General features: G+C 35.4%; 1 protein-coding gene and 1 long non-coding RNA gene across 5 annotated transcripts in view; one reads left to right on the top strand and one right to left on the bottom strand.

Annotated features, from left to right (window-relative positions):
• Positions 1-20: 20 nt before the first annotated feature.
• Positions 21-25,694, top strand: LOC105749357. Its single transcript, XR_002769396.2, has 4 exons — positions 21-102; positions 21,227-21,322; positions 23,570-23,785; positions 25,303-25,694. It is a non-coding gene; the product is annotated as an uncharacterized LOC105749357 (long non-coding RNA).
• Positions 2,306-26,834, bottom strand: part of RIPK1 (receptor interacting serine/threonine kinase 1) — a 42,655-nt gene continuing 18,126 nt past the window's right edge. For all 4 annotated transcript variants that reach the window (XM_012541682.3, XM_012541681.3, XM_012541684.3 and 1 more), the window contains 9 exons: positions 23,715-23,852; positions 21,011-21,272; positions 16,977-17,126; positions 14,465-14,541; positions 10,838-10,928; positions 8,745-9,308; positions 6,729-6,806; positions 5,402-5,542; positions 2,306-4,764 (listed from right to left, as the gene is read on the bottom strand). In XM_012541682.3, the coding sequence (XP_012397136.2) occupies positions 4,478-4,764; positions 5,402-5,542; positions 6,729-6,806; positions 8,745-9,308; positions 10,838-10,928; positions 14,465-14,541; positions 16,977-17,126; positions 21,011-21,272; positions 23,715-23,852 (1,788 nt within the window). In that variant the 3' untranslated portion in view covers positions 2,306-4,477. The remainder of the gene's footprint in view (positions 4,765-5,401; positions 5,543-6,728; positions 6,807-8,744; positions 9,309-10,837; positions 10,929-14,464; positions 14,542-16,976; positions 17,127-21,010; positions 21,273-23,714; positions 23,853-26,834) is intronic.

Raw genomic sequence — 26,834 nt, forward strand, 5'->3', positions numbered from 1 at the left:
CGGCCCCTCCTCCCCCCTGGTCTCGGCTCCGCCCCCGAGGCCGGAGGAGGAGGAATAAAGGATGTTGTTCCACAACGCCTCCAGTACAAAACTCGGCTAAACGTAAGTCCGCCCAGTTAGACAAGTTGCAAACGGCTGGCCTGTCTCGGAGTTTGGCCTTTGCGGACTAGCTTTTTTTTAAATCTCCCTTTTTTGTTCCCCGCTAAATGACAGCCATTACCTTCCATCCGGGACCTTTGGAAAGCTTTTTTATTCTAGCTCATGAACATATTAATCTCGTTATTCATGACCACCGGAAGGAAAAGGAGGAGCAGCAAACGGGAGGGTCAGGCGGCAGACACTTCCGTCGACCTCCAGACTCTAACCTTAGACTCTCTTCGGGCCGCACCTCTTTTCCGGGAAAGTTTTTTTTTTTTTTTTTTTTTTTTTTTTTTTATTTAATAGCCTTTTATTTACAGGTTATATGCATGGGTAACTTTACAGCATTAACAATTGCCAAACCTCTTGTTCCAATTTTTCCCCTCCTTCCTCCCCTGCCCCTCCCCCAGATGGCAGGATGACCAGATGTTAAATATATTAAAATATAACTTAGATACACAATAAGTATACATGACCAAACCGTTATTTTGCTGTACAAAAAGAATCAGACTCTGAAATATTGTACAATTAGCTTGTGAAGGAAATCAAAAATGCAGGTGGGCATAAATATAGGGATTGGGAATTCAATGTAATGGTTTTTAGTCATCTCCCAGAGTTCTTTTTCTGGGCATAGCTAGTTCAGTTCATTACTGCTCCATTGGAAATGATTTGGTTGATCTCGTTGCTGAGGATGGCCTGGTCCATCAGAACTGGTCATCATATAGTATTGTTGTTGAAGTATATAATGATCTCCTGGTCCTGCTCATTTCACTCAGCATCAGTTCGTGTAAGTCTCTCCAGGCCTTTCTGAAATCATCCTGTTGGTCATTTCTTACAGAACAGTAATATTCCATAATATTCATATACCACAATTTATTCAGCCATTCTCCAACTGATGGACATCCATTCAGTTTCCAGTTTCTAGCCACTACAAAAAGGGCTGCCACAAACATTCGTGCACATACAGGTCCCTTTCCCTTCTTTATAATCTCTTTGGGATATAATCCCAGTAGTAACACTGCTGGATCAAAGGGTATGCACAGTTTGATAACTTTTTGAGCATAGTTCCAAACTACTCTCCAGAATGGTTGGATTCGTTCACAACTCCACCAACAATGCATCAATGTCCCAGTTTTCCCGCATCCCCTCCAACAATCATTATTTTTTCCTGTCATCTTAGCCAATCTGACAGGTGTGTAGTGGTATCTTAGAGTTGTCTTAATTTGCATTTCTCTGATTAATAATGACTTGGAGCATCTTTTCATATGACTAGAAATAGTTTCCATTTCTTCATCTGAGAATTGTCTGTTCATATCTTTTGACCATTTTTCAATTGGAGAATGGCTTGATTTTTTATAAATTAGAGTTAATTATATATTTTGGAAATGAGGCCTTTATCAGAACCTTTGACTGTAAAAATATTTTCCCAGTTTATTGCTTCTTTTCCGGGAAAGTTTTCGAAGAGAAAGGCGTTTGTGACTGTATACTTGCCCTGTTAAATAAGCGCACCAAGAATTTTGCACTCAGCTAGGGGGAACTAGGATACTAGTTTGATAAAAAGCAAGTAGGTTGCAAATGAGAAGCGGCTTGGTGAAGTAGGTGGAGCCAGCCTTGGGTTAGAACGCCTTGAGCCCAAGTCCTGCTTTAGAGATTGTTGGTTGTGATCTTGAGCAATCCACTTAATGTCTTTGAGCTCGGGACTATGCTTAAATTACTGAATTGGTGCCTATCTGTATGAGTGAAAGATATTTCCTCTGCTGTACTAAATAAATCGGGGGCTTCTGTGTATTTGGCCCCCTAAATATTGTTAATATCGGGGAATGATTTTTAGGGTCAAATGATTTTCTTGATTTTTACCTCTTTTTTTGTTAATAATAGCTTTTTTATTTTTCCAATTACATGCAAAGATGTTTTCAACATTCAACCTTAAAAAATCTTGTGTTCTATATTTTTCTCATGAATATTTTAAAATTTTTCTTCTGGAAATGTAACAGTACCAAAGCAAGCAAGGAAAAAAAATTATATATATATATATATATAATCAACCTATTTTTATCTAAATAGCTCATAATCACAGAAAAAAATTTAAAAATATACTGAAAATATGTAAAACTTGATTCTTTGAACATGTCAAGTCCTGTCTTTGACACATTTTTTCCCCCTTTTAATGGGAATCACTCTTTTAGATGATAAATTACACAGAAGTCGAAGATTTGTATTTAGAAAGGGATGGGCTGAATAAGATTCCAGTAAAAGACCAGGTTCTTGGTAGTCAGGTGGGCACAGGGTGAGAGACTGATGAGAGACAACCTTTGTTGAATGTAAGTGTCCTTAAGTGGGCCTTTGTACAGTGGGCCCTCGTTAAATTCCCATCATTACTATATGCTAATTATTCTGAGGCAAGAAGGGAGAAACATTGACAGAATTATATTGTCCTTATGTGGACCCTTGTTGAATTCCACAGTCCAAGATATAAATATCAATTCTTATTCTTTTATTATATAAAACTCTTCCCTCCCCCTTAATTGCTAGTTCATTAGGAGCTTTGCAAGCTTTATGGTTCAAGTTATTTCCCTCTTTCCTCTTGTTAATCGTTAATTTCTTTTTGGAACTTAGCATAATAATAAAAATTTTTGCCTCTCGATTTGGAGATGGTCCAAGTATACAATAACAACCCAAGATATTTTGGATTCAATCCTAGTACCCTATCAGCCCTATACTAATGAAATCCATAAACCTGAACTCCTTGCAATTCCATTCTGTTCTTAATCTCAATGGGTAAAAGCAGAATGAGTCTTGAAGCTTATAGTATATTGTGGAGTTAGCTAGTCTCCCATTGTAACATTTTCACCAGTTGCTGATGATGTAAATTATGTTCCCTTTAACCTTTGAGGGAGCCCTGAAATTGCCTCCCCCAAAGGGAGGAATTCCTAATTCTCAAACCCTAGGAAAGGCCACACCCATTCATGATAAGTAATCTCTTTTAATTAGAGATCTTGGCCAGGGCCATAATCACTACCCTCTCTTGAATTGGAGATTAGTCCCTTGAATTGCCCCCAGCTCAGGGGGGCCTGGGCAAACCCCAGAAGGCCTCAGAAGACTAATAAAAGAGGATTCTGAACTGTATCTTTGCTAAATCCTAACTGGATTTTGCCAATGATGAATACATTTTCTTCTCAGTGTTAATCCACCTTTGCTAATTCCTAAACTGGACCCTGCCCATTAAGAAAGCTGATGAAGATATATTCTCAGTGTTAACTCACCTTTGCAATAGTACTGACAAATCCTTGCCCACTAAGAAGCTGTCTTTTTAGCAAGCTGTCTTTTTAATGCAAATATCCCCCTTTGAGACAGACTTTCTCAAGGAATCTAAGACATCACCAGAGGGGATCTCTTACTCTCATTCTCTTATGTCATCAGTGATATTTATTAGGTGTAGAACATTTGAATCAGGTCAGACTATATAGTAAAAAATCTCCAGACCTTTTTTTTTTTTTTTTAAACTACATTTTACCAATGGCAAAGTATGGAGATAAGAGCACAAAACTAAAAACTTGATTTATATTCTACAGACTTCTTCAGTCAGATTGCTATATTCACTTGAGCAAAATATCAAGCTTTTAGATAAATGGCATATTTGAAGATAAAAGCTTTGTGAAGAGTTGTAAAGTCATTTAGCCATTTCCCCTCTCCAAAATTTCTTTTTTCCCCTAATCTTTCATTATTCTTAACTTCATCTTTGTTTTTAAAAACTTCAACCTTTTTCTTATTAGTTGAGTTTAAGAAGTTTATACAAGTTCTTTCCAGAAGGTAAATTCCTTTTTTAACTCTTATGTCAAATGACTTAAGACAATTGTTAAAAGAAATCTTCCTTCAGGCCATGCCATGATTGATAAGGCAAACTCCAGAAATAAGAAAAAAGGAGTTTATTGTAACATACTTAAGGCAGTAGAATAGGTTGGCTCCACTTCTGAATTCAAATTACTTTTATAGACAGGAGTAAAAAATTTCATATAAAGGAAAAATTGATTGGTACACATTTCAAATGAGATGAGTGCCACCTCAGCTCCTTTCCTATTAGAGCATCATAGGGAGATGAAAGTAGTGCTAAAGATTATTGCACATGCAAGCTGCCCTTTCCTGCAGGCTGGCTAGTACTTACCCTGTAGAAAGACAGGATCACTGACTAACTCAGTGGTAATGGATGATGCTGCACAGCCTGAATGCAGTTGGGCTCAGATGACCTCAGAGAACTATCATTCAGACAGCATACTTTACAACTTTTTGCACTGTTAAAAGGGACATTTGCATTGATTTCTTTTAATTTACTCCAATCGGGCTAGTCTTGGCTTACAGATTCCAAAATGGTAAGAAGATCTATTCTCTGGCACGCATAGAGGGCTCTGGCTAGCTTTCCAACAGTGGCGCCCCTGTTGCCTTCCCTCAATAGCCACTTTTGGATCATCTGATAAACCTTTTCTTTCAGTCCATCTCGATCATAGTCATGGTCGATTTCATCAATTTGAGATTCAGTGAAGCCCAACTTTCGAGCGCATTTTTTCCAAATCTTTCCAAGATTGTCTCTTATTGGGTCCAGATGTTTATCAAGCAGACTAGTAGTATTTTCTACCAAAGGAAAAAGAGAAACACCTAGATATAATACTCCAAAAAAACAAATTCCTCAGCCTTCTAAAACTAATAATCAAGCTCAGGAAGGGAGCTGGAATGATTGATCTCTAAAGTCCCTTATAGTTTAAATTTAACATTCTAAGATACTCTGTGCTAAGGATACAGAGTTTTATGTTGAAAGGAGAAAGGAAATATTTCCAAATTCTCCTTCTTTGAACCCAGAAAGGTGTTGAAAGGGAAAGAAAAATGCTTTTGCTTATTTCTAAGTTATCCTGTATATATCTTATTTATATGCAGTTTATATTTTATCTCCCCCATTAGACTGGAGTTCCTTAAGTGGGGGGGGGGGGGAGTTGCCTCTATTTGTCTCCCTAGTGTTTAATACAGCACCCATCACTGAATAAGTGCTTCATAAAAGCTAGTTGACTTGACTTTTTCTTTTCTTCCTAACTGAATCAAACAGGCCTTGGCCATTAGTGTCATCCATTCTTTACTGCTTTTTTCCAACCTTGGCTACTATCTTATTCAAAAGATCACAATAGAGAGGAAAATAAAATGAGTATTAGAATTCCATCCATCTTAAAAGAGAGAAACCTTAAATAACTGGGAAAAGATTTCTTCAAAGAGATATTACCAAATATATGTAGATATTTGGATTCTGGCTCTTGTTGAATATTTGAAGATGTGATTTCAATAGGCAGACTGCTTTCTTCAAAAACCATATAATTGTTGTTTCCAACCTGAATGCCGGTACTATTGATGAATTTGTAGTTTTCTAAAGAAAAACAAGTTTGGGGAGGTGAGGAAGAAGGGAAAAGTAAACAAAGTTAAATAAGTATAATTTTAAAGTAAGTGGGAAAGCACAGCCTGGGGAAAAGTCTAATCAACTCAATTTCTCATTTTGTATAACTCTCCCAAAATACAATTACCTATAGGTCAGTATTACGTAACCAAGTTTCCTAGCCCAGTTTCTCAGTAGTTAGGTTACTTTTATCATTATCTTACTAATTAATACAAGTGAAGTAGAGATGGGAAGGCAAAAACTTAAAAATGTCAGTAAAAACTTAACTTTAGATAATATTTGACATGCTTACCCTGTGAATTTTAGTATCTAGTGAATTATCAACACTTACCCCAGGAATCCCAAATGAAAGCACAAAGAACATTTCAATAGGATTATTTTGCAAAGAACATTATATTGTACCATCTTTTTAGAGCACCAGCTATGAAAAGTTCTGCAGATATTTACTGGACATTTTGAAAAAGGTTCAATATAGGAAGTCTATCACTCCTCATTTACAAATATAAAAATAGAAAGGAAGCCATCTTCTTACAACTGTTAAAGGACAAAATATCTTTATGCTGAGGCTTTTAAATGCTTTTAAGAATAGCAAAGACAAAGAAAAAAAAAGTTCGAATTGGGAAGCAGGATGGAAAATGGTTTCCAGGAGGCCAAGCTGACTATGAAATAGATATTGTTTCAAAATTTATGCAACTTGGCAGGACTCTGACTATAGCAAATAATTTCTTAGGCAATGTCTTATAGAAAAAAACACCCAGAATATACTCAGACTTTAGCACATGAGAAAATTAGAACTTGGAGTCAACAATGATAAACCCTGAGTGAAGCTTTTTTATCTTATAGTTGTTTGTAATTATTAATATCTTTTCTATATGATTCTCTTTTAAACCCCTATTGCTGCCATTTAAAAATATGAAATATTTAATATGGCTCTGAGGAAATTTGCAGTGGTTCTGAAATGGGCAAATTAATGTTCATATCGTTCTTTCAAAGACTACAGCAGGCAGAGTACAAAACAGGTACAATTGGGTACCACTTAATAGAAGCCATTAAATTTTTAAGGAAATACTGACAAATATTTAAAGATGAACATTAAATTAGAATCAAGTCACTTCTCCTGAAGACAGTCAGGATCTGTTGTCAATTCTATAATTGTTACCTAGGCCTGTTGGAGGTACAGGATTTAGATGAGCAAAAGCGAAATTCTTTCTCATAGGTGACGTGCCTCTTACTTGACCTGTATGATGACACAAAAATCACAAAATCTAAGTCTTACTCCTTACCTTCAGGAGACAAAAATAAAAACATAGCAAATCCTTTCCTATTTGTTATTGTTATATATTTAAAATAACACTAATGCATATTTCAAGCTATAAAAATGAGAAAATTATAAAGCCAACTAGCAAGAAGTAAATGGCTACCAAGGTGCCTTTTAGCCCTAAATATACAATCCCATAAGAACACAAGATCAAGAATTTATAAGCCAAAGCCTCCATAGGCTAAAGAAAAGTACAGTCTGGAAAATAACAAAAGCAATATTTAACATGTAAGTATCTACAACTATTCTCTAGACAAGAGACAATTTTCAACAACTTGAATTACTTTTAAATTTTGTTAACTTTCATAGAATATCTATGGAAAAAATTCTCTTACTAATGAATCCAACTAGAATAGGAAGAAGTGCTCCAAAGGAATAAGAGAGAATGGACATATCTAGGCTTTTCTGTGCTCACATAGGCCTTGCAGAACTAATTTTAGAAGATAAATAATGTTTTGAAGTATATCACTTATTTGTAATATTGTGGATTATATTATCTCTAGGATAGTAATTCTTGGTTCTTGCAACGTGGAAGTACAAAGTATACCACATACAAAAATGTGCTTTTCTTTTTAAAAAAATTTTTTTTTTGACAGGCAGGATGTCTTAGAAAGACTTATATGAACTGATGCATATCATCATGCCTTGTGAAATCAAATGAAGTAAAAAGAACTAGGAGAATGTTGTACACATTAACAGCAACATGGTTCTATGAAGAACTGTGAATGACTTAGCTATTCTCAGCAATACAATTATCCAAGACAATTCCAAAGGAATAATGATGTAGCATACTATTCACCTCTAGAGAAAGAACTGATATTAACTGAGTACATACAGAAACATGCTATTTTTCACTTTCGTTCTTTTTCTTTTATTCCAGTCTTCTTGTACAAAATGACTAATATGGAAATGTTTTACATAATATCTGATTGCTTAACATCTCAGGGAAGTAGGCGGTAAGGAGGGATAAAATATGGAACTTAAAACTTTAAATAAAAATGTTTAAAAACTGGGGAAAAATAAAAAAAGAAAAAAACAAAAAAAGCAGGAATCCTTTTTTTTTTTTTTTTTTTTTTTTTTTTTTTGCAGGTTATAGAGTCCTTTGGTAGTCTGGTAGAGCTTATGGACTTCTTAACAGAAAAATTCTATTAAGTGCAAAAATATGATACATAGAATTACAAAGGAAATAAATTATATTAAAATTGTTTTTTTTGTTTAATTTTTTTAGTCCTGCCTGATTCTTCATGACTTCATTTGGAGTTTTCTTGGCAAAAACAATGAGGGATTTGCCATTTCCTTTTCTAGTTCATTTTACAGATAAGGAACTGAAGCAGGTAGAGTTCAATGACTTGCTCAGGGTCACATGGCTATTAAGTATCTGAAATCAGATTTATGCTGAGGAAGATGATTCTTCCTAACTTCAGGCCTGGCACTCTATCCACTGTGCCTCGTAGGTGCCCTATATTGAAATAGTTAGCAAAATATATTTTAAAAAACAAACAAGTTAATGAACCCTACCTTAAGAATCTCTGCTTAACAAATGTTTTTTGGACCAAAATCCTCACCCTAAGTAGCCAATTCATGGTTCTGTGCACTTGGCATTTGCAAAATAATAAAAAGAGAGGGGTAAGCATGGACTGAGTTCAAATTTAGCCTCAGACACTTATTAGTTGTCTGACCCTGGGTGACTCACTTAATTCTGAGTGTCTTGCCATCCTAAAAAACAAATGTTAAAAAGACAATTGCTACCCCTATGAATGTCATAATAGAGTCAATGTCAACTTTACTTTCAGGAAACTACTAGATATAGGAAAGAAGCAGGTAAGAGAGTCCAAGTCAAAAAGTTGAATTTCTTACCTATTGTATTAAATGGAAGAGTTGGCATGTTTGCTCCTGTGGCAGACTCAGGTACAGGTGTTTTAGAGGGGGTAGCTACACTGCTTAGGTTTAGTCCATACATATTGCTTGCTCTTGGATCTATTGACCTTGATCCAAAAACTTGATGGTTATTCAACACTGTTACTTGTAATGGTGTAGATAGCTCTGCTGGTTGGTGTAACAGATTGCTATGACTATTTGCATCCCGAGGACAGGAGCCCCCCTCAGAAATAAAAGTATTCTGATGAAACCTATACTTCTGAGGTTGAACAGGTGCCACTGTGAAAGGATCATGGGAGACTCTTCGTCTCCTTTCTTCTTCTCTTTTAGCTGCAAGGTATCTAAGGTGGTCATTTGTCCCCTTATCCATTCGGCTGCCAAAAAGATGGTAATTTGCCTCTTCCTGTAGCTTGCTTTGTAGAATGAGGGCTTCAGGAGAGACCTGATTCTCCACTGGCTGGTTGTCAGGACAGGGAGCAAACATGGACTCATCAACACTACTAGTCCTGAGTTCCTGGGAGCTATGGAGTGAATTGGGCTGTTCTGTAGCATGGAAAGAAACAGAAGTATTAAATGAAAGCATCTCAACACATTTTAAAAAATACAGTATATCTTAAAGTCATAAATAATAATAGTTGATATTTATATAAAATTTTTAAAGTTTGCAAAGTGCTTTATGTATATTATCTCAGATGAATCTTACATCATTATGTCACTGAATCTTATCAAAACACTATAGAAAAATTTGAAAATAATTATAAGTCTATGAATCTCTTTTTTCCCATAGGAAATAAGAGAAATAACAAATGATAATTCATATCTAGGAGGAAGGGTACAATATAAAGAGAGATCCAGAAATAAAAGTACCCCAGTTAAAGAAGGAATGGCAAGGAGTTGTGAGGAAAAAGGAGGAAAGTTACCACAATTAAACGTTCTTTTTTTTTTTAATCAAAACATCTTTTCATCCATTATTCTAAATAAATGTTGTAACTAGATCATTTATTCTCCTTGTAACCTTGCTTCACAAGCATTTCTATGACCAGAAATAATTCACATCCTGTATATAACATGTAGTTAGAGTGGTTAAATTGAAAATATCTTCAAAATCTCAGTATTTTGCCAGTTAAGTTAAGGTTAGATGGGCCTATTCACCTGGATGATAGTAGAGAACACAACAAGAAAAGAGAAGTGTGACAAGGCCTGGAGGTTAAGAGAGGACAGGTGCGGGACATGCAGCCCCATAAAATGGGCTTGGGAGGATTCTGCTTGCCACATAAGGCCAGCAGCTTTGATATAGCCCTTCTGGCTGAAGTTTGTGTGGTCAACATTTTTAGGGAAGTAGACAAAGGCAGAACTGCTATCATATTCTTGGTGAACTGGTAACATTTTTTTTTTTTTGAATTGCAGAGTTCAAATATTAGAATAGGGTTTAAGAAAAGCATCTATGGGCAATAATAAAGTTCATCCTTCCCAATGGATATTTCTGTGCCATTCCTTCAAGAACACTGTCAGGGGAATTATCCTGTTTGCATTCCTGAGGGAAAGGAAGTCCATTTTTCCTGTCACCCAGAAGTCAAGCATGTACAAAGAGGGTCTGTGATGAAAACGTAGTCAAAGTCTGTAGATGCTATGCTATGGGAATATTCTGGAGCCAGCCTCCTTCTATGAAAGTGTTTTTTTCACTGATCAATTACTGTGGCTGATAAAGGTCAGGGAGTCTCTGACAAATAGGAAGCTGACTTCAGCCAGTTTTACTCCCAAATACCACAGTATTAAGAAGCAACAGTGATGACAGGAAAGTAAATTTATATACTTACCATCTGTGCCATTTATCTGACTAATCACATTCTGCTTCTGATAACTCTTTATGTTTTTATTTAAAGTTTTGTGTATATATTTTGACTCCCCAAGAAGATTATGAAGTTTTTGAGGGCAGAGAACAACTATTACATTTCTCTGTACCTTGCTTTGTCTTGAAAACCATTTTACAAATAGTGAATCCTCAACAAATGTTAGTTAAAGGAATGAGTGAAAGCACAAATGAAGTGACTTGAAAGTATCCTGGAAGTTACCTGAATTTGTTCTGCTTGGAGACACTGGTACTGAATCAATCTGGAGAGACTGCATCCTTTTCACTACTTCATTTGGAGCAGGGTATGCTTCCTACAGAAAAAGCCCAAAACACAAATTATTCCAGGATCCGCAGTTTTTTTTATTGTAGCTGCTGATAAATCTTCTACAATTCTATTTGTAGCTCTAGCATATTTGAGTTGGGTTTGTTTTTTTGTAGGATTTTCTCTTTGATCTGGGGGGAAGGGGTAGTTGAAATCTGGCAATAATATTGCTTTGTGTTTTCCATCTAGGATCTCTTTGAAGTGGTGATTAGTGGATTTTTTTCTATTTCTGCTTTGCCCTAATGTTTTATAATTCCAGGACAATTTTCTTTAATTTAGGTCAATTATTCTTAATATTTTCTCTTCTTAATCTGTTTTCCATAGTTTTGTTGTTTTTCTTATGTTTTACATTCTATTCTATTTTTTTCATTTCTTCTCAAAGACTCTGTATTTCCTTTTCTAGTTGGATAGCTTTTTTTTTTTCATAATCTACTTTTTCTTCAGTAGCTGAATTTTTTATTTATTGATGATTTATTTATTTATTTTAGTTTTTCCTCTGTAAGTTCTTTCTGGGCAGGGAGCCATTTAACATTACTTTTTGGTGTAGGAAAGACTTTTTTAACTTCAATATCCTCTTCTATGAACCTCAGTCTTTCCTATTTCCATAGCAAGTTTTTATGGTCAGATTTTTTCCCCTTTGCTTGCTCTTTATTTTAATTTTTTTTAATGAGAAGTATTAGTGTAAGCTCCTTTAATCCTGGGTGGAGAAGATAATGCCTTCACTTCAATTTTCCTGGAATCCCAAACCAACTGATCCATCTTCCTCCAAGTGCCCATAGCCAGCAGCATCCCTACCTCACTACTTCTATACCTGCCAGATGTGGGCTGGTTCCTTCTTCTCCAGGGCAGAATCTTGGAAGCACAGCTGGGCCTGACATTCTTAATCAGCAGAGGTTCCTTTAGTTTTCTCTGACTCAGACCCATGACTCTCCAGGCTACCCCAGAAGTGAAAGTTCCTGAGATTGTGACAGAGGCTACCTCCAAACCTAGCTGTCCCCAAGAATAGCTTGCTGTTTCAGTGGAGCTACCCTGGAACTGTTTACACTTCACACCCAGGTCCTAGGGTCTGGAGGACTCCTATTCTGCCCCAAGTCTTTTTTTTTTTCAGCAGTCTCTGTTCACCTTGAAGTATAATTTTGTTCTGTTTGTGGAGGAAATCTGGAGAGCTTGAAATTTTCTGACCTATTCCTCTGTCTTCCCAGAAGATAGTATCAGTATCTTTATTAAAATGTTGCACCTAGAAATGAACACAATATTCCAGGGTGCTGTCTGACCAGGACAGAGTTCAGTAAGGCTCTTATCTGCACTATTTATCTTTTCACATATCCTAAGACTTCATTACACACTATTTATTGATTTATATTAAGAATACAATACAAACACTGGGAAATGAATGTAAACTGCTTGCATTTTTGTTTTTCTTCCCAGGTTATTTATACCTTCTGAATCCAATTCTCCCTGAGCAACAAGAAAACTGTTTGGTTCTGCACACATATATTGTATCTAGAATATACTGTAACCTATTTAACATGTATAGGACTGTTTGCCATCGGGGAAGGGGTGGGGGAGAGGGAGGGGAAAAATCGGAACAGAAGTGAGTGCAAGGGATAATGTTGTAAAAAATTACCCTGGCATGGGTTCTGTCAATAAAAAGTTAGGTAAAAAAAAAAAAAAAAAACAAGCAGGAGCAGAAAAACATTGTGCATACCAACAGCAAGATTGTGTGATGATTAACTATGTTGGACTTGCTTCTTCTAAGAGGTTAAATGATCCAAGGCAATCCCAATAAACTTTGAATAGAAAATGTCATCCAAAGAGTGAACTATTAAGACTGAATGTAAATCAACACATGCTATGTTCACTTATTTTCTTTTTCTTCTTTTTTTTGTTCTGAATTTTTCCTCCCCACATGATTCATATGGAAATATGTAAAAAGGGGGGAAAAGTTATTTCTATATGTAACTGGGTGCAATGCAAATTTAAAATAAAAAATAAATAAAACAAAAAAGGAAAAAAAAAATACAATCCATTACTCTACCCAACCCCTATCTTTTTTACAGTCAGTTAATGATCTCTAACTAGCACTTGTAAAGTACTATAATAAAATTTCACCATATTTGATTTATTCCATTGTTTTAAACTGTCATGATGCTTTGGAATCTTGAGTTAGTCATTTAATGTGTTAGCTATGCCTTCCATTTCTGTGTTATCTACAGACATGGTAAGTGTGCCATCATCTAAACAGTATGGGGGCTAAAGGCCATCCTTGGGATATTTTAATAAAGATCTCTTTCCAAGTTGATACTGAATTCTGAATAATAATAATAATGGCAACAGTTCACATTTATGTAGCATTTTAAAGTTTGCAAAATGTTTTCCTCACAAGAATTTTATGAAATAGGCTGGGAATTGTTATCTTCTTCATTTTACAGATGAAAAAACTGACATAGATAGGATTAAATCACTTACCCAGATTCAACTGGCTAGTAAATGTCAGAATAGAAAGTTGAATCCAACTACCCTAAGTTCAGTCCTTTCTCCACTTCATCATGCAACCTCTGCTTACAATATTTTCTGGCAATTTAGCATATTCTGAATCCAGCTAACTATGTTATCATCTAGTCTACTTTTTTCCATATTTTCCATAAAGACAGCATGAGAAGTTTTATAAGTAGTTTGCTGACATCTAGACATACTGTAACTATAGCATTCTTCTGACCTGGGGAATGCTGTCAAAAAATGAAAGTTGGTCTGGTATGATTCTATTCTTGATGAAGCCATACTGATCATTCTCTGTGACCATTGCTTCCGTTACTAGATGTTAGAATTGTAGCTTCAGTAAAATGTTTTAGAATTTTGTCAGTCCTTGAAGTCAAGCTATTTGGTCTGTGATTTGAAGATTCAACTTCTTTTACTTTTTTGAAAATTGGGACTACATTTGTCCTTCTTTGGGCTTGAGTACCTCTGCTGTTCACCATCTTTCAGAGATCACTGACAATGGATCAGTCATTACAGCTACCAGTTCTTTCAGTACCCAAGGATCTAGTTCACTATAGTCAAGTGAAGAGTTCATCAAGGGCAGCTAGATATTATTATCTCTCTAGTTATCTTGAGTTTCAACTCCCTATTATCCATTTTTTTGTTCTAACTTTTCTATCCACAATCCAAAGATTGTGACCAAAAGAAAGCAGAAACAGAGTAAAAGTTGAATAGTTCTTCCTGCTCTTAGCTTTTCCTTTCCATTTTAATTATTCAATCCACCCTGAGCTGAGGGGTTTATTCTTTCTTTGATCCTCTTTTCCTTATGTAGCATGCACACACACACACACACACACACACACACACACAAAACAAAACAAAAAAAAAAAAAGGAAAACTTAGCTGCTAGTGTTCATTTTTTGTTATCACTAAGATGAAGTGCTTGGAAAAAAACATAAAAATAGTAATGCTATTCCTCCTTACTCAATTAAGCATACAAATATGTGACATAAATGTCCATTTTTGTGCATCCACTAAACTACTTACTTTTAAGTTCTTTACATCTTCTTCTACCTTTTTTTCAAATTGTTCAAGGTAGAAAGGTCTGAATTCTTGGTCAATTTCTGTAAAAAAAAATTTTTTTTAAGTTTTAACATTTTGTAACACAAAAGTAAAAATGTTGATTTGTCATCTATATAAAGTGAGTTGACCCTGGAGTGACTATAGAGTTAATTGGAAATGGGGGATGGGGGTGGGAAATAGTTCCTTAATAAAGAAAATTAATAAAAGAGTTGCTAATATATTAGACAGGACATAAAGCATGCTAGGATGCTCTAGGAAGCACCCAAGGTCTTGGATTGGTATTGTTTTTTCCCAGATTCCCCTTCACAGATCAGAGCAGACTAACTCAGCACTTCTTATTTTAATTTATTGCTTCAGATGACTGGGAACTATGGATCCTTGATGGCAAAGCAAGATGACATTGTTCAATGTACAAAGGCAAATAGAGAATTAAGAGTTCTGTGTGGACAAGTGAGAAGAGAAGTCACTCTTTATTAACTAATTGCTAAGTTGCTTGTGAGTCTATCCCCTTCTTCCAATTTTTCTTGGATCCATTCTCTCTTTTTTATTATCACTGAAATGATTTTCCTTCCCTTAGGGCTCTTTCTGCCTTTGTCTTTCCCTTCTCCAACTTATCTTTCTCTACCTGCCCAATAAAATTCTCCTTATTGTATTGCTCTGATCATATCAATCTTCTGCTCAAAAGCTTCACTGGCTTCTCACTACTTGCTGATTAAGCCTTTATTCCTTATGCTGCTATTCATCAGTGTTCTTCACTGTAAAATATTTACTAGTATTTTACAAAAGTAAAAGTAATGAGTTGTTATTTTACAAGATGAAATGCCCCTAAAGAGTGATTAGAAAAAACAAAACAATAAAAGAAAATAGTTCTGTGATAAAGAGAATAAGAAAAGTGATCACAGGCTGGACAGGAAGAATCTCTAGGAAGTAACAAAGACTCATGAGTTGCTACAATCCAATACTTGGTAGCCTATGGCCTCAGATATTTATTTGATGTGTGATCCTGGGCATGTAACAACCTCTGTTTGCCTCAATTTCTTTATCTGTAAAATGGGGACCTCCATTTCAGAGATGTTATAAGATAATAATGTAAATGAGATAATAGTTATAAACGCTTACATGTCCCTGGCACATATTAAAGATTATTAGCTATTATTATTATTATCATCATATATTCTCTATACTCTAGTCCTGCTTTCCTATCAAAAAGAACTACCCATTGTCTATAGTTCTTATCCTGCTCTCTCCCATCATTCTGCCCCTAATCATTTTCACAAGCCTGCCTTTGTCATTCTGCCTCTCCCTTTCAACTCCTTTTGATAACTTCCCTTCCTCCATGTCAGGTACCACTTTCTCAATGAAACTTTCTCTGATTCATTTCTGTTCCTTCCCTGCTCCTCTCTCCAATGTATATTCTTGTTCTAAACTGAACACAAACACACACACACACACACACACACATACACAATGCAAGTATAATGGGATTTGCCAATAAACCTGTTCTCTAAAGCCTACACAGAGTACATCAATTTGTTCAACGGCCTCTTGCTTTCTTAGTCAGGTCTCTACTCAGGAACTCACTTCTTTGCTGATAGTGACGAGCAACCTGTACTCATAATCTGACTTCTTTGTTGATAGTATTGGGAAAAAGAAAGTCTTTTATAAGGGGAGAGGTGCTGGCCTAGGAGTCCTGTCCCCTAGACCAGGGCCAAGCTTTGAAGTTAACTCATAATTGATATCCTGAGAAGCAGGAAGTTGGAGGTTATTGTCTTTGATATTTCAAAAAGTCAGGAAAGCAGGGCTCCTGAACACCTAGACCTTGGATATCTTGCTCTCCTGGCTGTCTGAAACTCACAAAAGTCATAGCTCTCAACTTCCTTTAGCTAAAATGAAAAAGAACAAATAACACAGCAGGCAAAGAAATTGAACCTGTATTCCTAGGCTACAAGAGAGGGTCTAGGGTTCTCCTCTTATATCATTGTCACTTACCCATGCCAATGGTCAATAAATCAAACTAATAACAGAACTCCAATTGAGAAAGCAGGAGGCCTTTTGAAGATGGCCCCCGTTCTACAACTACAGCCAATTAAAAAAATCACTGTCTTCCATGCAGATCAGAATCAGTCACAGAATGTTTTTATATGCTTCACAGAATCATTGTGACTCTCCAAATGCAAGAATTCCAGTCCTTTTATTTAGCAATTATATCAGATGAACATACTTATGTACAGTATATGCTGAGTTATTCACTAGTCACTTGTCAAACATGATTAACAAACTAGGGGAGGGAAGAGATACAAAGGATAGAAATGAGATATTTGGTTTTGTTATTTTGAATGCTTAAAAAAATCATTTTAAAAGATTTGGAAAGTCAATTTGAAACTATTTAGAATTTTGGACTTAATTTTCTGAGCTCCTATCAGCAGCATCCATGAAAATCTTTATATAGCTATAGCCAGATTCATAAACATCTTACCATTAAAGGTTGGTCGATCTTTTGGATTCCCATTCCAGCAGTGTACCATGAGATTAATGATCTCCTTTGGACACTTTTCAGCAATTTCTGCCACATCTGGTCTGTTTCCATTTCCAATGCATGTTATTATTTGTCGTTCACAAATAGCATCTGAAAGGCAAAGATAAGCTTCATCATTACCATTCTTTTTCCAGTCTCCCTTCATAACAGTGATCATAGGCAAAGGAAGATATGTAAACAAAGTTTTTACCTTTATCTGTACCAGGAATTGCTTTTAATGTCTACAATGGCATAGAGTAACTTAGAGTATGCCTTAGTTGGAAGGAATTTCATAGGTCATCTTCTCAAGGAATGAGATATCTCAAGGCTTATACCCCCTAGCTATACTATTATCACTCATGTTTTCTTCTAAGTCCTCAAAATTTAACTGGGAGCAATGATTTGTGAAACCTCTAACATTAAGTCTTTATTTTCTGTCCCAGTCTTTCTCAACTTTCAAAAGATTAATTTACATTCTTTTTAGTCTACTCCTAAACTTCCATTATGCTCCTTAGTAACTTCAATATTTACATTATGACCTTTCTTGTTAGAATATTTATACTATGACCCTATCTTTCTGAGATTCATCAATCTCTTATGACCTCCGCCCCCATTCTACTTGATTTACTCAATGGAGTAGTCATAACTTTAAATCATTTAAAACTGTAGTCCTCAAGATCTTGAACACTGATATTCCCTTCTTTTAAAAATAACTGACTGTCCTCTTCTCAATTCACTTCTCTTAAGCCTAATGTTTGCTTTCATCATAAGCCCTGTTCCCTTAATCCTTCCCTAGACAGCCTTCCCTATTCTAACTTCAGTTTCCTTCCCTTTTCTTCATAATCTTATTTCTGCAGTTTAGTTCATCTTAATCAACAATGTATTTCCCTCTATCCTTAAGTCCTTATAACAGTATCGTAGGTCCACTTTTAAAAAAACAATAGGGATAGTCTCAGAAGGTGTTATTGAGATGCTGCTGTGGCTGGGTCTTCCATGGTCTTAATCACTTTCAAGATTTCAATTATTACCCCATCCTCCCAGCTCTTTTATTTCTTTTGTTGGCAGAGCTATGTTTAGTTGTCCAAGCTCAAATTCACAAATCTTTCTTCACCCTCATTTCTTATAACCAGTTAGTCAAACTTGTTTCCACATTAAGTAATGTTCTGCATTCATTTCCTATGCTAATTCAGACCTTCATTACTTCTCATCTATACTATTATATCCTCCAAATTAGCCCTCCAGTATCCAGACTCCTCTCTCCAATTCACTTTCCATTTATTTCAAAGTTCTGTAACTCTGCTGGTATGTGTATTTACTTTGCTGATTCAAACTGCAAGTCCTCTATCTATTAGTATGTAATCCTGTGGTCTAAATGTTAATCAGTCCAAACCAAGTTGGTAGTGGATCTTTACACCGATCTTTGGACATAAAATGCGCCATGGTGTCCATATATGCCATATCTATACTAGCAGGACTCATAAATTTTTGATCCATTAACACAAACTTCAAAAATCCAAGGTCATCTCCTCACCATGATTAAGTACCAGGATGGGTCTTTAGTGGAGGCCAATCTCCATAGCACTGAAATAATTTTCCTAATATAGAAAACTGATTTTGTCATACCTGTGGCTTACTAATTTTTAGGATTAAATACAAACTAGCTAGGGTGGCATTTAAGGCCCTCTACAACTTCTCTTTCAAGTCATATTTTGTTCAATTCATTTTCACATAGTATGTAATTCTCCAGACATGACTACCAGCCATTTCCTCTTTTTGAACTTTTCATAGACCATCTTCTATGCATGGGAGATCTTCCTTCCACATCGCTGCCTGTGAAGACTCTTTTTCTTTCTGCAAAGTCTATCTCAGATGCCACCTATTGCTTATTAGATTGCCCTAGCTAAAAGCAGTTTTTTTACTACTCAAATTTCACAGGACACTTTCTGTCAACATCTCAGAATCACAGGATTTCAGAGTCTGAAGGGATCTGAGTGGCCATCCAATCCAATCCATGCTTGAACAAGAATTCCTTCTATGTCCCAACAAATGGTCATTCAGTTTCTCTTCAAATATATCTAGTGAAGAGGAATCCACTACCTCTCATTGCTTCTATGACACTATCTATCCATCTCATCCTCTGCTGTCTCCTTTTCCTTTTTCCTTCAATCTTTCTCAACAACAGGGTCTTTTCCAATGAGTCACATCTTATTATATTGCTAAAGTATTAAAGCTTCGGTTCATATATTTGACCTTCTAGTGAATTTCCTTAACTAATTTATTTAAGTATTGACAGATTTGATCTTGCTGTCCAAGGGAGTCTTAAAAGGTTTCTTTAGCACTGTGATTCTGAGGCATTCAGTTTTCCTTACAGTCCAATTCTCGCAACTATGTTGTTCAGGTATTTCAGTCATGTCTGATTCTTTGTGACCCCATTTGTGGGATATTCTTGGCAAAGATACTGAAGTGCTTTGCCATTTCCTTTTCTAGCTCTTTTTATAGATGACAAACTGGGTTAAACAGGATTAAGTTACTTTCCCAAGGTCATATAGCTAATAAGTCTCTGAGGTTCAATTTGAATTCAGGTCTTACTGACCTGAGTCAGAAAAAAAAACATAGCTTTGCCAAATCAGACCTTTGTTGGCAAAATCATATCTGTCTTTTAGGATGCTGTCCAGATTTTCCATAAGCAAGCATCTTTTAATTTTATAACTGTGGTTGCCATCTACCCTGATCTTTGAGCCCAAGAATACAAAATGTGACACTGTTTACATTTCTTCTCCTTTGATTTACCAGGAAGTGATGAAACTAGTTGCTAAGATTTTAGTTTTTTTGATGTTAAGCTTTAAATCAGCTTTTACCCTTTCCTCTTTCACTCTCATCAAGAGACCTCTTTAGTTTTTCTACCTAGTTTGTATGTTGGGGTGTGTGTGTGTGTAGGTATGCATGTATGTATCGTATGTATATCTCTCCTTATACTGTAAACTTCTGAAATCAAGGAACAATTCCCATTCTATCCTTCATTATATCCTCTACAGAATATATATTCTCTCTATATAATTGAGGATATTATAATTTCATTATATTATAATATATGATATATATATATATATCATTATAAATTCGATGAAAAAACAAGTGAGATTCATGAAATGGTCATTGTGCCCCTTTTCAAAGTCTTCCAGTAAGGGGGAAATCACATTCCCTATATTAAATATCTCTAATAACAAATGAGCATTCTTTACTAGGGATGGGAAATTGAGAACAAGCTCAGTTAGTACAATACAAACAGGACAAGCTGGATTTAACCACAACTTCATTGTTCTGATACACATTACGTATGGACTTTGGAACAATATGAACATAGATATCCAAGAGCATCAATGATAACATAAGGGATGAAAACTCAGGCTTCAACACCAGAGACACCACAGGTAGCTGTACCTTCTCTTCCTATGTTATTTTCTACTCATTTTCACCATTATATCCAGACGAATTCAATCCAAAAGCTCAAATCCAAAGTTCAAAAAAGCAAACCCTTCCTACTATCTGGCACCCCTAAAAAGTTAGTTTGCAGTTCCCAAACTGTCAATTTCCACTAATTTTCCATTAATTTTTTTTCTGCAACAGAACATCTAATGATAGGCTGTTCTGTGGTGTGCCTGTTTTGCCTTATACCTCTCCTTCTAGATTGTAAGTTCTTTGAGGATAGGAACTATGTTTTATACATCTTTCTGTCCTTCAGAGATTAGCACAGCAGTTTGCTCAAGTTGTGTTAAATAAATATATGAATTCCCTTTTGTTGATGACTTTAAAGATCCCATCCAAGGTTTGGATAAAGTATTAAAATTTCTTCTATGAATCTTTTATTTTTAGCCCAAGTTTCCTTTAAATTGTAACTGATTTTCTAAAGATCTTAATATTTAGCAATTTTAAAGGTCTTAATATCATGGGACAATTTGGGTTAATCATATGATATTCCCCTACGTATGTCTTACTTTCATATGGTTCCTTGTTTGCAAAAATTGCCCAGAGCACTATGGCAAAGCTATACACATCTGACTTGTCAGTGGGTTTTGCGTTGACATCATTCAAGTGTTCTGGAGCCATGTACAACAGGGTGCCAGCATTTGCCTTAGCTGCGGTACTTAAGCGGCCAGCGTTCCCCTTAGCAGCAGTATTTATTTTCCTCTGCCTGTTGTTTTCCTCTTTAGTCAGTTTGCTCCAGGTCTTAAAGGACGCAACACCAAGATCTGCTATCTGCAAAAGAAGGCAAAACCAGAGATCAAAGGACAGAATACATGAGTGAGGTAATCTTGGAAAGTGACCACTCCCTCTTCAGATTTTTTTATATACTTTGTTTGCCTATCTCCTTTGTTCCTACTACATTCTACCTAATATTGGGCCTATATATATATATATATATATATATATATATATATATATATATATGTGTGTATAAACGTGTCTTTGCATCACTCATTAATCTGTAAGCTCTTCAAAGCAGAGATTGAGTCATTTTTCATTTATGTATCTCCACTGCCTAATACAATGCTTAATAAATGTTTGTTGTATTAAGAAGGAAGTCATCATGAAATCTTGAAGAAAATTTTGGTTTTATGCAAGTCATTACAGATAGATGAATTTTTACATGAGGATATATGATATAGAGGAAATAGCAGTAGATTTAGAGTCAAAAGTTGTTGTTTAGTTGTTTTTCAGTGATGTCCAACTCTTCTTGACCCCATTTGAAATTTTTTTTTTTGGCAAAGATAGTGAAATGATTTGCCATTAGCTTCTCCAGCTCATTTTATAGATGAAGAACTGAGGAAAAACAGGGTCAAGTGATTTGTCCAGGGTCTCACAATTAATAAATGTCTGAGGCCAGATTTAAACTCAGAAAAATGTTCCTGATTCCAGGCTGAGTAGTCTATCCACTTCATCACTTAGCTGCTGTGGTGCATGAGGTGTTCAGGGAACAGGAATATCTCTGGTATGAGAGTTTGCCGAGCCTTTTTCAAGGATGTTAATCCATCTTTGGTGTCTACCTTCACCCAAATCTCACCTGTGGCTCCACGTTGTAATATGTACAAAGCCACCAAATGGAAAGTAACTTATGGCCTCAAATTTGTCAGTGAATTTGGGGGGTGTCTATCTTAAGCATGTGAAAACTTTCCCCAGAGGAATGGGTAGATGAGAAACAATTTTTCCCCCAATGACCATGAAGGCAGTTGAAGCAGCACTGAGGAACACTGAGAGATTAGTTGGGCAAACAAGATGCCAAAGTCACCAAATGTATTCTGGACTACTGCAGGTCATCTTAACTTTTGTCCTGCCACTGAACTTCAATGACTCGGGCAGAGAGAGTGAGACTGAGGACTTTGTACAGCTCTGCCTAACTGAAATCCACTTCATGAGCAAGTCAAAACATCACTTTGTGATGTCATTGGTCCTCTTTGAAAACAAAGGAAAACAAAATGAATTTTTTAAAATGATAGCATTCAGATAAAGGTTCATGATTTAGGAAAATTTAACTAGTAAAATTATGCTTAAAAAGTTCTGACTACTTTACCTAAATGAAAACTGTCAATAATAAATTATTGGTTTACTGTCATAGATTTAGAGCTGAAAGAGATGTGAGAAGACATTTAGCTTAATCTTCTCATTTTAAATATAAAGAAAGATTAATATAAAGTAAATAAAGAAATTGAATTCAAGTTGTGTAAAGTCATACAGGCAGTAAATGGCAGAGCTGGGATTTCAACCAAGATCCTTTGGCTCTATACTTAGAACTCTTTATCATCATACCACAATGTTCCACTGTTTCTTAGAATCTAGAAATTACTTTGGAAATGTATCTTGGAAATTAATTTCCTCCTTTTGTTCTTTTATCTGAATTTCTGTAAAAAAATTCCAAAGCACATATAAAAAAGCTAAAGGCACTTTTTGCTAGGATCAAAGAAAGAATTAAAAAAAAAAAAAAACCCTGCTAAAATTTTCTACTTTTTTCTTCAGAAATTCAGAAATTTCTAGGGGCAAGAAAAAAAATTTTCTTTTCAATAGACCTCCTGTCTGAGTAACTAGCAAATGACCTGGGGATATGTGCTTTATATTTCTCCCCCAGTAATGTAATGTCCGCTGGTCATTTGATATAAGCTGCTCCACATACCCAGAAGTTTCATTCAGCAAGAGACACCCTGAGGATAGATCCATAACACTACTTGTTGTGGAATCACTGGTTGGAACCTAAGGGAAGGAAGGACCAGGAGACAGTAAAGAAAATACAGAAATCAGAAAGAAAACACAAAAAAGGGAAAATAGGAGAGAAACAAAAATGTACAAATGAAAAGTCAAAGGGAACAGTTTTATCTCTGCTTAGGAAAATCCATATAATTTTGGTGTGACCAGAAAGACTACTAAATGTTGCTCTTAACCTGGAATCAGTGTAAGAAATAGTAGTGAATATTTCATCCTCCAATTCCACAATGCTGATCTTTTGTTTTGCTTTTTTCTTTTTATTTATTTTTTCTTTTCTTTTTTAAAATTATAACCACTAGCAGTAAAGAATTGAGCTGATTGTTACCCAATATCCTGTATGCTGACATTGCTTTTAGCACACAGAAGACATATACAGACCAGAGTAGAGAGATTGCATAAAGTACAGAGAAAGTGATCCCAGCATTCTGTGAGCTCCATCTTCACCTTAACATGAAAGTCATTATCCACAAGGATGTTTTCCGGCTTTAAGTCTTTATGAATTACACCTTCTCTGTGTAAGTAGCACATTCCTTCAATGACCTCTAGAATGATTCTTGCTTTCACAGTCAAGGGGATACTAATCTAAAACAAAAATGACAAAGAGTTCTAGTCAATAAAGGAACAAAAAGACAAGACTATAATTATCTCATGAATCAGTTCTTTGAGAGCAATGCAGTAAAAATGGTACCATTTAATCACTGAGAGTGTATCTATCCCTTTCACAGTCTAAAAATTTGAATTATTTTTGCGACATTCTTATAACATGGTAATAGTAAAAATTTCCCCTTTCCTTGAAAATTTTCTCTTAAGAAGGTGACACAAAAAAGGCAATTTTGTGACTACCATATTAAAATTATTATATACTTTGAAAAAAAATCTGTGGTTTTACACATAATTTAATATGCTTTTTTTCTGTTTTTGGCAAGGTAACTGGGGTTAAGTGACTTGCCCAAGATCACACAACTAGTAAATGTCAAGTGCCAGAGGCCACATTTGAATTCAAGTCCTTTTGACGTCAGGACCAGAGCTCTAGCCACTGAGCAATCTAGCTGCCCCTAACTTAATTAATGAGTTTTGATGCTTCAACATGTTTTTGATAGCTTCACATACAATTTTCTTGTTCTTTATATACTGAAATTTTAATGTTTATGAATTATTACAAAGACCAAAAATTTTATTTTTACTTTTACTTTAAGAGCTAAAATTTTTAAAAGTCTCTCTACAGATTTTCAGAGCATATGTATGTGTGTGTGTGTGTGTGTGTGTGTGTGTGTGTACAGTATCACAACAATGTAACACTAAGAGTTAATACTTTGTCTATGTTGTTTCAAAACATTTTTTTAAAAAGCTGACATTCATAATATGTTCCATATAGTCTCATAATAACCTTATGTGGTAAATGATACCATTGTGATCCCATTTTACAGCTGAGGACTCTGAGACTCAAAGAGATTATATATCTTCTTATGATCACCTAATATATATCACACAGAACTTGAATCCCAGATCCTTTTGACTTGAAGTTCAGAATTCTGTCCGCCACACTATGTTATTTAGTGAATACTAATGTAGAAGAGGTCTGATCAATAAAAGGAATTATATAGGTGATTATGAAGATATGCAACTCTTTAACAAATGAGCCAAATAAAATATTATTGGGGAAAAAAACAAACCATAAAATTTGAATTCCTTTTGGTATATTCTTATAACCAATCATAGTAATAAAACATTTCTTCTTTTCTTGGAAAATTTCTCTAAAATTCACTCAAGTCATTGTTGTCCCTTTCAAAGCAGTTATGTTAGAAGGCCATGCAAACACAGTATTCCAATGATGCTTGCAATGCTCCAAACATCATTGGAACTTCTGTTTTAGAATGACAATGTGTACCACATTCTTTTGCCCATCCTTGGGTTTGAAATTCTTGTCATGTGACAATGGATTTGTTTTTGGGGAACAGATAAAAGTCCTCCAGAGCTAATTTTAATGAATGAGGTAAATGGCTTTTTTGTTTGTTGTTTATTTTTGTCAAAGGTCGAACTACAAAGCAACAGAGATGATATTCTTATGAGATTTATAAGCTGGAATTCCAAAAGCAGAGTTCCAAAGCAGTGTTGAAAGGGGCAACATCAATGAAACAAGTTAGTATAGCAACACCTTCTCTCTGAGATGATGACTTTGGAGGATAATACTCATCAGTATTGCACCTCTGCAGCATCTCCTGGATGTATCTGCCCTTCTCCATTCTTGTTGCTACCAACTGGGTGGAGACAATGATTTCCAGCTACTATCAGAGCAGCATCCAAACAAGACATCCTGCTATAGCTTTTTTCTCCCTTCTTCTATTCCCACCTCCTATTGTATTCTTCATGTTACTTACAAAATAAAAGAGCTAGTCTTGTCATTCTTTGGCCCCCTCAAAAAAATCCTCAGTAGTTCCTTTCTTTGTGTTCCAGCTCCTTTGACTAGTATTTAAAATCCTCCACGATCTGGCACCAACCCATTCAGATTTCCCTCACACTACTCCCCTTCATATACTGTTATGGAGCCCAACTGGACTATATCCTGTCCCCCAAACTCACATGACTTTTCACTCTATCTTTCTTAATACTATTTCATAAACACTTCTCCTTTATGCAGTTATCAAATGAATTCTTATCTATCTTTTAACATCCAACTCAAAGGCCCTCTCCTCAATGAAGTCATTCCTAAATATCTTCCTCTTCACATCTCTTCAATGTGTATATCAGGCATTACTGAATGTTACAGTTACCTGGATATGTCACAGCCCCTTGCTAGAATGTCCCTTCCTTGTGGGATTGGAATCATGTCAGCTAAACTCTGTCATTCCTTCAGTGCCTGAGATAATATACTAATATACACAACAAAAATTTTCCAAACATTGGTTGAACCGAAACATTTATGAAAAACCAATCTAGTTTCTTCATGGTTACACTTCCCATACCATATACTGAAAACCAATTTTCAGAGAATTAGATGTAATATTCTCATTCAACTTTAAGAAATGCCTAAGTTAGGGATCTAAGATAAACAAAAATCATAAAAATTTATTTTAAAAATATAAACCAGAGAGGGATAATAGGGGTAATATTTTCTGACACGGATCCTATCCAATTAGCTTGCCAAGAACAAGTAAGGCCATATACTTAGTGTAAAATAAACGGTCCTTTTTTAGTTTATGATACATCTGTCATGCTATTATGTATTTTACCCTGTTCATCTACAACTTATCATCTTAAGGTTAGCTAACAGGTGATGAAATTTTTGGCTATGGTATTCCATAAGACATTGAAGTGCGTTTATTTATTCTATTGATGGAGAGAAAACCCACACCAAGAAAACATGGTTGAAAGAATCAGAGTATTGATTTATATGATTAATAACATAATAAATATTTTCTGAGATCTTATCTTATATAGGACTCTGTACTAGATAGTGAGGCACCGTGTCTACCCTCAAGGAGCTCACAGTTTAATTAGACAGATAGGTGTATGCCTATTAAAAAGTAACAAACAACACAATTTAGTAACAAATGAACAACATGG

Source organism: Sarcophilus harrisii, chromosome 1, assembly GCF_902635505.1.
Source record: "Sarcophilus harrisii chromosome 1, mSarHar1.11, whole genome shotgun sequence".
Lineage (NCBI taxonomy): Eukaryota > Metazoa > Chordata > Mammalia > Dasyuromorphia > Dasyuridae > Sarcophilus > Sarcophilus harrisii.